Consider the following 12,037-nt stretch of genomic DNA (forward strand, 5'->3'; position numbering starts at 1 on the left):
AATACAGAGAAGAGAAGGGCAGAGTCTGCAAGATGGCAGCCAGCAGCTGAAATATCAAGATGTACTAGACCACATGTAAGACACGAGACATGTGGCATTGCATAGATTAATAGAAATGAGTTAATTTAAAAGTAGGAGCTAGTTAGCAATAAGACTGAGCAATAGACCAAATAGTTTGTAGTTAACATTAAGCTTTTGTGTGATAACCCAGGACTAGGCACCTGGGAAGCAAAAGCACAGCCTCTCTTTACACCCTTCCTGCCAATTAATACATTCACACAATACATGCATGCTTGCCCCTCCCATTGATCATTTAAACAAATTATGACTCACTTATGAGAGAAAAGAGAGACTTCATACTATCAGGTGATTTTTTTCTTTTAGTTGAAAACATCTCGGTTAAACTTCAGAATATCCCTGATCTTCAGTATGTGAATGAGCAATAGTGCCTCTCCTAGTTTCAGTTTCCCTGATTCCCAATTCAGTCATAGGAATGATGTGGTTGTTTAGGATTTTCGATGGGCTTTAAGTCTGTTGATGGAACAGTGTTATCTACTGACCTGTCTGTACTTACTGTACCATCGGATCAGTTAAATGGTGGCCAAACTCTCTCTCTGTCTCTCTGTCTCTCTGTCTCTCTGTCTCTGTCTCTGTCTCTCTCTCTCTCTCTCTCTGTCTTTGTCTCTCTCGTGTATGTGTATGTGTGTGTGTGTCTGTCTCTCTTTTTGTCTCTCTCTGTGTTCTCTGTGTGTATATGTATGTCTCTTAGTCTCTCTGCCTCTCTCCTCTCTCTCTCTCTCTCTCTCTCTCTCTCTCTCTCTCTCTCTCTCTCTCTCTCTCTCTCTCCATGTTCTGTTTAAAATGGAAATAAGGCCTGACTTTTCCTAGCTAGCCAACACAGCCGGAATAAAGATTAAACTTACATTTCATTCCAGTTGACCAAAAGAAAGAATGATTTTGTGACTGGCACGGATCTGCAGCTTTTCACTTGGCACAGCTTCTTCCCAGCATATGTGAGCCAGCAGGAAAACGAAAATGCTTTGTAGCTGAAAAGAAACATTGATCCAATAAATGCTACACATGGAAGGAGATAGTTTCCTAAAAGGGTCAATTATTGTTATTGTCAAAGTCAAGCGATAAAAATACATTTACTTGTGTTAAGTGTGCTTTAAAAATCACCATAAAAATTTATGTTGGATGTGTGAGAAAGACTGCAGAATAGGCAATCCCATGACTCTTGGGTGGCTGTGGAGACACCAGCTCAACGACACAGGGACCAGTTCCCTCTGGGAAAACCTGAAACCTGTAGTGAAGGTTCTATACCTGCCTGCAAGAGTAGTTACAACAAAGCAGCCTTGGAAACGCACGAGGTTCAGCCTCAGCCCCTCCTCCGCTACCATTTGTTGGAGGAGACAGTGGACTTCCAATACCCAGATAGCCACTCAAGGGGGAGAAAAGGCCTGTAATTTACATCTAATGGGACAGAGACACAAGGGCTGTATTCCTTCTTGTGTGCATTTAAAGGCTGATAGGAGAAGGCTTAACATTGGGGGCTGCTGAGAGCAAAACTGGAAGACAATAGTCTTATTTTGCGTGATGCTTGTTGTCGCTGTTTTTGTTGTGGTTGTTTGTTTTGTTTCTGAGACACTGTCTCACTCTGTAATCCAGGGCAGCCAGGTAATCCTATGTAGTCCAAGATGTCATGAAGGTGGGTGTGGTCTTCTTGTCTCAGCTGCTCAAGCCTGTACTACAAGCACCAATCGCCATAAAAGCCTGCTTTTTGAAAGAGTAATTATTTTTATGAGCATATACTTATTGTACAAAGTAATGTTTTCTTTGTGTTATGTTCACGCAGGCATATCATATATTTTAGTAACATTGGATATCCCGCTGCCTTTCTTCTTCCACCCCTCCTTTCCTTTGGTCTTTTTCAATCATAATAATCTCTCTCTTACTTTTATGTACCATCCCCCAGTTTCCCTGCTAGATTCTGCATATGATACCAGACAGATGATATTTGTCTGGACTGTCTTGTTTAATCTGATCTCTGACTTTGTCCTTTTCCTGGAAATGACAAGACTTTCTTCTTATTTATGGGGCATGAATACACTGTTCAAATGGATTTTAATTTGAAATTATGTTCAAATGGATTATTTTACCTCTGTTTATGTAGTTGGATAACTAGCTGATCACATCACTTGCCTGTGCTGAGGAGAGCTGCCTTCCACAGGGTGTGTGAGTTTTCACATAGTAGGTCCATTGGGGCACAGTAGAGGTATGCGGTAGTCCATTTGTGCATGTTTGAGGACTCTGCATAGGGAGTTCCTATCTGCACTACCTGCTTTCCCACCAACAGTGCACAGTCTCATCTCACCATATTCTGCCAGTGGTTGTTGAGTTTCCCTTCCTTGGTGATACTTCTGACTAGGGTGAGACAGAACCCCAATACAGCTTTGATCTGCATTCTCTTGATGTGAAGGCCGAACACATTCAACAGTTTTTTTTGTGCCTTTCCTTTTTGTGTTCTCATATACATTTCAATTTTTTATCTTTATATTATTATGAAGAATACCACTGAGACTTGGATGGGAATGTCATTGAATCTATAGACAGCTTTTGGAAACATGGTCAATTTTCTTCAACATTAATCTACCCAGACTGACTTAGGATAGCTTTTCTGTATTCTAGGGTCCTGCTTAGTGTCTTTCCTCAGACTGTATGATTTTATCAATAGAGCTCTTTCAAACATTTGCTTGGGTTCTTCCAGGAATTGGAAAGGTTTTGCTTATCTCCCCGCCCCCATACTATTTCTATCTTAACAAGCTTGGTAGTGTCATCTAGTAAAACTTCCTGTTTTCAGAGCTGAGTTCACATTCTTTTGTGATGAGATCTGAGATTCCATTGCTGTCCCGGGGCCTTTTAAGTACAAGCTCATCTTGTTTGCAAACAGATAATTTGACTTTATTTTCTTAATTGAATCCATTTTTCTCTTGCCTTTTTTCTCTATTTATAATCCCAAATATCATTTTTCGAGAAGTGCTAAGGTTAGATATTATTGTCTCTGCTTGGAAGAAGTCCTGCCTATCCTCTCCTGCCTAGCTATTGGCTGTTTAGCTTGCTATTAAACCAGTCAGAAGGTGCCTTAGCAGAGGCACATCTTCACAGTGTACACAAAGATTATCCCACAACAGTTCCGTGCCTCCCTTGTGCCAGAGCCACGCTGTCTTTGTCAGGATGACCTCACTGTAAATGTTGAGCTCATGGAATGTGAGACCTCTGGCACCGTTCTTTCTGTGTAGTACTCCTATGGCTTTTCCTTGTATTTCCATGTGAAATGTAGGGCATTTCTTTCTAGTTCTGTGAAGAAGGTCATTAGAATTTTAAAGAGGATTGCACCGAACCTGTAGATTATTTTTGTTTTTGTTTATTTTCATATTATTGAGTTTTTCAAATCTAGAGTTTCTTTTTGTCTCAAGTCCTCTTCTTTTTATTATATTATTATCTTAAAATTCTCACCTCATTTATCAGGTTTATTTCTAGATACGTTTTAGAAACTTCTTTGAATAGGATATTTTTTCCTATTTTTTTTTCAGCTAATTCATTGCTGCTATGTCTAAAAGTTTCCGATTTATTTGTATTTTAATTTATAACTCATAATTTTCCTGAAAGTGTTTATCAGATTTAAAAGTGTTCCAGTTGAGTCCACTAAATATTTTAAATATAAAACCATGATGCATATCATTTACAAATAGAGATTTTTCCTTTTACTTTTCTATTTTTAATCCCTTTTATATCTTTGTATTATTGTTTTAACTAAGACTTCAAACAGTATATTAAACAAGAGTTGAGAACATAGGCACCTTTACCCATTCTGATTTTATTTGAATGATTTCAGGTTTTCCTCATCTAGTACAATGTTACTCTAAATTTGTAGTAGGCAACCTTTATTAAATTGAGGTGTATTTTGTCTAGTCAAAGTTTTTTTTAGGACTTTTATCATAAAGCCATATTGATTTTTGTCAAATGCCTTTTCTGTATTGCTCAAGATGGTCAAGTGATTTCTGCCCTAAAGCCTCTATCTTGACTTTAAGTTTTGTCCTTGATAGATCAAAGTGATCTTGAATTCTATTTGTCAGTATTTCATTGAGAAATTTTGCATCTTTGTTCATTAGGAAACCTGACCTGCATTTTTAATTTTTCATTGTGTGTTTATATCTCAGAGTTACCTGGATAATCCTGACTTTATATGAGTTCCTTCCTTTTCACTTTTGTAGAGCAATCAGAGAAGGGTGGGAATAATGAATTTATCAGTGAATTTGTATAGTTTCAGGCTTTAATTTTAGAGGAGACTTATTACTGTTTTGACTTCATTGCTTGTCATGGACCTTTGTAAACTGTTTACATACCCTGGTTTTAGTTTTGGCAGGTCATATGTATTTAAAAATGTGTTTATTTATTCCAAGCACACCAACATTTGGGATATAAATTTTCAAAGTATTCTCTAATCTCCTGAGTTTCACTGAGGTCTATTCAAAGAGGAACTTTTTTGTCTCCAATTATTAATTAATTAATTAATTAATTATCTTATGGTTTGTCTGGGGCTCTGCCAATATTGTCAATATTGTTCATCTTTTCAAAGAACCAACTCATAGGTTAATTAATTCTAAGTGTTACTGGTTTCTATATCATTACATATGCATATATATATATATATATATATAAATAAATGATTTTTAAGCTTAGAGCACATTTGTTAGTGTTCTCACAGTATTCATATTGCTTGACATGATGACATGAAAATTTGAGATTAAATGAAGTTTTAATGACATTCATGAAAGACAGTCTGCTCACATACCTTTGGATAGCAAAGGTTACATGACAAGGAGCCTTTAGGAATCTTTCTGGTGTGCCTCATCAGGAGAGAATCCTCTCACTAAGAAGCAATTTCAGTTTGCTAATGTGCTTGGAGTCTTCATAATTACAAATGTCAAAATATTTACACATGAATATAATTTATTATAGAATATACATTATTATGCACATAACACATTTATGCATAATTGCACTGACATTCCAATTACCATAACATGGTATGCATTGTATTTTGTGAATGATTGAAGAGATTAAAAATGTTTTTTTGCTCTCTATCTAGCTAAGGTAAGGTAAGGGGCTATTTACACTTGATAGGTTTTAGAAGAGGAAGAGTCAAGTTTATTTAAGAATCTGGCCTCCAGTACACGGGCCTTGCTTCCAGAACAGTGCTTATATCCAGGAGTATTTGAGTAAAACAAGTTACACTCAAAGAGTTTAAACAAAAGAACAGTGGGTATATAAGCACACACTTTAATGCCAGCACTCCAGAGGCAGATGCAGGCAAGTAAAACTTTGCAAGTTCAAGGTCAGCCAGGTCTAGATAATGTGGCCTTCACAACAAACCATATAAGCAACACACACACACACACACACACACACACACACACACACCACATACAGACTGATAAACATAGAGAGAAACAGAAAGAGGGACAAACACAGAGAGAGAAAGATGAGAGGGAGAAAGCACAAAAGTTGTTATTAGGCAGGTAGAAATGGTTCTGGAATGATTGTGGGATGAGGGGATGAGTCAAATATGATCAAAATATATTGTATTAAATCTCAAGGGATTAACTGAATATTATTAAAACATTTTGTCAGACTTCTTAATATAACTCCAACCTATAACATGGTTCTATGTAACCCTTATTATTACTAGCAATGGCTCTTGTGGCTTTCCAATCAACCATTCTCCTACTGGCCTTAGTTGTTCTGGATTGGTTTCCACTGGTGCTGGTCCTTGAGTCTCAAGATCTAATACCTACTACAGTATCTTCTTTGCTTCCAGAGCCTCCCGTTTCTCTTTTATATTTCAGTCAACAGTTGTTCAGTTCCTAACATAGCTTATTCCTGACCTTGGCTCTTCTGACCCATCTAACTATTTCATAAATCACATGACTTACAGTTCTATTTAAAGAAGTTTATATATACACTGTCAGTAAATCTTCCTTGAGTATGTGTCATACATTAAGAAATTTTTGGATTATTGTATAGATAGTATAAAAGGCAATTTGTAGAAAATTCGTAATTTGTAATTATGAAGATAAGTATTATGCAATATATGCATGCATAAGCAGATAAAGTTGTGTTTCTGATACACAGGCATCTTCAATATGTAGCAAGGATGAGCTTAAGAGAGAATTTTCATTCTATAATATGACTGTTTGAATATGAAAATAACAGGGCTCATCATCTAGATTTACCCAGAACTATTCAGCCAGATTGCCCCTGCATTCTGGTCCTCAGAGTATGAGATACTAGTCTGTTGTAGTATCCTGCTAAATTTTGGAGAGATTTGACAAGTACAAGTCAATATCTAGGCCATCAGGGAAACTTACAATTTTTCACTTTATCAGCATTGCATTAGAAGACTGGTTGGTGCTGAATTCCTTAAGAAAGGAGAAGGTTTTGTGTTTTTGTGGGGAGAGAGCCTCCAAGTCTAGTCTTAAAAGTCATTTCTTCTAGTGAAAAAAGTGTACATTTAAAGAAAATCTGCTAAGGTTCTCACTTATTTATTGTAGTAGTTCTTTTGTAGAAAAGCATTATTTTGAATCCATAGTTAAATGTACATGCATACATAACTATCTTCATGTAACAATGTTATATTTGTTAAAATATGCTGAAACAATTTAGATTGAATACACATGATATGTAGATAAAAATGACAGAAAGTTGAATAGATTACACTTACACAAATACATACTATGATCAAATCTATGGTATACCTTCACTCATATATATAGAAATATTAATGTACATCTTAATGTATAGATGACATATGTTACATATATACTTATGTATAAATAGATACACAAATAAATATGTGTATGCAGCTTATATAGCTTTAGTTGTGTTTATCAACTTATAGAGAATTTCCATATGAATCAAAAGTAAGGTAAATTTACTTATATAGAAAATTATAATAAATTATTCACTAGAGTCACAGCAATTACACAGCATTCTTTTATAATTCATCATAAAAATCAAGACAGGAAATGAGTGATGGTAACATTAAGTAGATTCCAAAGAAGAGCATAAATTCTGCTTTTCTTTCATATCACATAAATTTTTCCCATTTTACTGAGGTGATGAGTATATAAATAGCTTTTTATAAAGAGAGATAAATTTTATTTTTATATTAATGATATAAGTATGTAAACATTTTATTTTACACACACATTTACACACACATGCATGTGTGCACATATGTAGCATGATTAATAAAAGTCTAAAGACAGATACCTTCCTCCCAAGACTGGAGGAACTTCCAGGAAGAGTGGAAAGAAAGACTGCAACAGTCAGAGGTGACAGATGCTGACAATATAACTTTCCTGGAGGAAACAGGGTAGATGCACATATGAACCCAAAACCCTTGTGACAGCACCAACAAGTCTTGCAAGAACTCAAGTCAGACAAAATCCCAGCTCATAGAGGGAGATGTGCATGAAGCCCCGTCCTTAGTCCAGTCACTATTGGTAAGTGATAGCTGCTGGGATAAGGGAGGTTGGTTCTCTTCAAAGTCACAAAGGCCCCTTCCAAGTCAACCACCCTCCAGTGGATGGCTAACACCCATGGGACATGAGCAGTCAGATTGGACTGGATTTATAAACAAGAAAATGAAACTATGAAGTTGGGTGGGTACAGATATGAGTGGGTATGGTAAGAGTTGTTGAAACAGGAATGAACATGATCATTGCAAAGTATGGAATTCTCTAAGAATTAATAAAAATATATGAATCTTAAAACTATTTTAATTATTGGTTGTTTCAGCTTTTCTTTCTTTCAGGTGACAAATGCTGTAGGTATACTATGTTCTCTAATAACTGATTTAATTAATTTTTATAAAGTTAATCGACCCACATTCACTCAAGAATATAAATTATTCAATGTTACTATAAATATGTTATTCTAGAAAATCTAGTTAACTTAAAACCAGCAGTATTCCATAAATAATTGTGAAACTCCAATACTCTGTTGATAACTCTTTCTTCACTAAGATACTCACCTGAGGAATTGTCTGTACCACTCAGCCTTATAGGGAACAGAAAACTTAGGAATCCTTAGCTATCAATGAAATACTCTTAGTGCCTGTGCATGTACTTCACCTCCCCCTCTATCCTATCAATTATTATTAATCACTTAAACTAAATCATGAAAAATAAAATTTAGAGAAGCCACTAACCAAGATGAACACTGTCTATATCTCACACAAGTCACTGACTGCAGCTGTTTGTTGATGGAGCGGCGGGGCTCCGTTCTGCCACCCGGCCGCCAACTAACTTTACCCAAAATAATTACACAGAAACTGTATTCTTTTAAACACTGCCTGGCCCATTAGTTTCAGTCTCTTACTCACATCTTGATTAACCCATATCTAATAATCTGTGTAGCACCACGAAGTGGTGCCTTACCAGGAAAGATCTTAACCTGTGTCCATCTCGGAGAGGAGAGGCATGGCGACTCCTATGGCGACTGCCTGAAGCGTCTCCCCAACTCTGCTTCCTTTCTCCCACAATTCTCTTCTGTCTACTCCACCTACCTAATTTTCTGTCTCTTAAAGGGCCAAGGCAGTTTCTTTATTAATAATGAAAGTAACATATAGACACTCCTCCATCAGCTGTTATCGTGAAAGGGGAAGGAGTTAAACTGCCTGGAACCTAACTTTTATTAAGTGATCTTAAAATTAAAAATAAATATGCATCTATTGATTTCCCAACATTTTCTGACAGACTTGCTTCTTCAAGTGAGAATAAAGCTAATTGCACTCAGGAGGCAATTATGAAAGCACTCTGCTGCTCACCCGTGTGCCCAAGTCTCTGGAACATTGTGCAGGCTGCACACTGTGAAGCTCAGGTGGGAATGGAGCCCAGTATGGCTGCTGGAGGCACCTCCAGGTAGATGCCCAGGCTGGAAATCTGTGGAGAAGCTGCTGCAGTACACTTCAATGAGCAGGTAGATGGCCCTTGATAGCTCAGCTGTCGCTTTCTCCATGAAGCCTACGGGAGGAAAGGAAAGAAATGGGATGTCTGTGAAGGGTCGTATTTCTCATAAACCATCAATTACAGCTTTGAAATATCTGATAATGAAATTTAAATAAAATTTAATTAAAATGACCCTTACTAACTAAAGCCAATTAGCCATCTGGGCCTCTGGAGGCAGCCTGGCAAGCTGCTGGCAGATCATCTGTCTATACACGTCCGTATCTTCAGCAGTCCAGATTTTGAAAACATAACCTTTTAGTTACAAATTGGAGGCTCTTTTTATGATTAACTTGACAGACCAATCAATTGAAATTTGCAATCAATTACCTTCTGGCTTAAAAAAAAATTGAGTTTGCTTTAACTAAAGGATTATACTTTTAAATGGTTTTGGATTACTTCAAATTAATTTAATCTAAAAAAATTTGTTTACCTGTCTTGTGATGATATAAAAGTATTACCACTGTGAGTATCAATTTTTACTCTCAACTTGATACATCCTCCAGTTATCTGAAGAGAGAGACCAAGGGATGGGTTTTCTATATTGGGTTGACCTCAGTCTTGTTACCTGATGCAGGAAGGCCCAGCCATTTGTGGGTGGTTTCCATTCCCTAGACTAGCTGTCTGGAAATATAAGATAGAAGAAAGCTAGACCAGAGCAAGCAAACAAGGATATGCAAGGATCTACTCTTGACTGTGGGTGTGAAACTTGGAATTTTCTGCTTTGACTTTTCCTAAATAATGGATTGTAACTTTGAATTGAAAGCCAAATAAACTGTTTTGTTTCTAAGCTGCTTTTTGTTAGGATAGTTTTTCATAATCACTTAAATGAAACAAGGGTAGTGATGAAGAAAGAAAAATGATTAATCAGGTAATAATTTTCCTAAAGGAGCAAAGGGATTGTCGAGGGGACAGATCAGCGTGTCCACAGGCCCTTCAAACACACTCTGAGTCATTCCAATTATGGAGACACATGCAACTTTCTCCAGAGGCACTTCTGAAACATTAATTGTGTCTTTGCTTCTACTTGTTTTGAAAAGAAAATGGCACAAAGAGCGAGCTTTTTTTTTTTTTCCTTGAGCTTTCTGCTTCATTCCAATGTTAGAGTACGTAGGCTCCTCGTGATTGTAACCAGCTAAAGCATGGTGCTTCTTCCCACATCCTGTCCTCCAGCAATTCTGCCCACAATTAAGCACTCTTTGTTATTGTTCAACACATGCTATTATTCACTTAGTTATTCATAAACGCACACAAAATTTATGATAGACAAATTGTGCTTATTTGTCTCATTCCTTAAATGGTTCCCCCCCTTTTTTGTAACAGCCTGGGGGAAGATGAGCAAAGAGAAAAGGCTCTAATTAAATTTCTCTGAAAAATCAGCGGTAGAAATTAATGAAGCAGAAGCAAAAAGCAGCATCATAATTGACCTAAAAGAAGGCTTGTCAAATTCTGGAGGTCATCCAACAGAGATTTTTCCTGAATCATGGGTGGCAGAAATTTCTAAGTTTCTAGAAGCATCTTGTTTCTTCTTTTCAGATTGTTCTTTCAGTTCTTTGGAGCAAGAAGCACAAACTCCTTGTTGATAACTCCTAATCTTGAGAAAGTGTGCCAGTGAATATGTATCTAATATTATTGATCTGTTCTCAAGTTCGTATTTTCGAGGAACTGAATTATTTTGACACTTATCACATTCTACTCCTTACTGTAAGTGCAGAGATAGAGAGTTCTGGGTTATTATTTGTTTCTGTGAGATTGTTTGGTAATATGTACCAACGTACCCTGTGTTTCCAGACTGTGGATGAAGAATTCACTTCAAGCGCATCACCAGAGCCTGCAGAGATGCCCCAGTTAGCAAACACCTGCTGTAAAGGCATGACAACCTGAGATCAGGTCCTCAGGACTCACTTCAAAAGCTGGGCATGGGGACTAGAGAGACGGCTCAGTAGCTAAGAACACCAGATAGTCTTACAGAGGACATGGGTTCGGTTCCCAGCATCCACATGGCAGCTCACTGCAATAACTCCAGCTATTCTCTTTTGGTCTCCATGGGCACCATCCATATTAACAATAAAAGCAGGCATACACTCATACATATAAAATAAAACAAATATTTAAAAGCAAGACTTGACACAGTTGTTTGCATCTGTAATCTCTGTACTGTGGGGCAATAATGGATGGCTTCCTGAAATTTGCTATGTAGTCATCCAGGTAAACTCCAACTGTAATAAGAGACCTTGCCTCAAAAAGCAAAGAGGGGTGTAATTTTCTCTAAGCACAATGCATGCTCATGTGCACTTGTACACAATCGTATACAACAATGACACCATCAAATTATTCCGTGAATCAAGATATTGGGCTTGGTGGAGAAATACGGTGAAATAATATTTACCACACCTGTATTTTTCTCTGAGAAAAGAATTGCAATGTTAGTTTATTTGCAAGGCAAACACATGAATTGAAATCTCTTGTGATTTATAATAGAATATAAGTCCTTGGACACATTGCTGTTCATTTTTTTATGGAATCTCATATTTTAATGCCCTGAATGGCATGAGGTAAGAGACCTCATTACAGCACTCCCAAAAGAAAAGGGCAGGGCTTCCTATGAATGTAACTGTGCCTGTACTCTCCACAGATGATCATAAGAATCTGTCCAGGAACATTTGAAGCAGCTGGTATCTCTATTATCCCTCCATGTTCTAAAGTCTCTGATCATCCCCTTTGCACTAGTTCTAGTGTTTTCTCCGTTTCCTCTGCCCCTGCATCACCTTCTGTGATGACACATGAAGGTGACTCGAATATCATTGAACAACGCTTTCCAACTGTTTGAATTAGAATGGAGACTGTATGTTTCTCATGCAACTCACGACAACTGTGTGGAAGGTGGGTTGTTTCAAATACATTCAATGTTATCAGTTGCTAGTTATGTTGTCCCTGGAAGATGTTCATGTGTTCCTCTTCCAAAG

The 12,037-nt window shown here is 37.1% G+C and overlaps 1 protein-coding gene across 25 annotated transcripts in view; it reads right to left on the minus strand.

The window, feature by feature from the left end:
- The window catches only part of Pik3c2g (phosphatidylinositol-4-phosphate 3-kinase catalytic subunit type 2 gamma), a 346,977-nt gene that overhangs the window by 246,186 nt on the left and 88,754 nt on the right, over window positions 1-12,037 (minus strand). For all 25 annotated transcript variants that reach the window (XR_005284220.1, XM_038318262.1, XM_038318253.1 and 22 more), the window contains 2 exons: window positions 8,894-9,089; window positions 924-1,046 (listed from right to left, as the gene is read on the minus strand). Coding sequence is in view for 24 of the 25 variants with exons in the window: in XM_038318262.1 (XP_038174190.1) it covers window positions 924-1,046; window positions 8,894-9,089 (319 nt within the window). In the remaining variant the exon portion in view is untranslated. The remainder of the gene's footprint in view (window positions 1-923; window positions 1,047-8,893; window positions 9,090-12,037) is intronic.

This window comes from Arvicola amphibius, chromosome 2, assembly GCF_903992535.2.
Source record: "Arvicola amphibius chromosome 2, mArvAmp1.2, whole genome shotgun sequence".
Taxonomy (NCBI): domain Eukaryota; kingdom Metazoa; phylum Chordata; class Mammalia; order Rodentia; family Cricetidae; genus Arvicola; species Arvicola amphibius.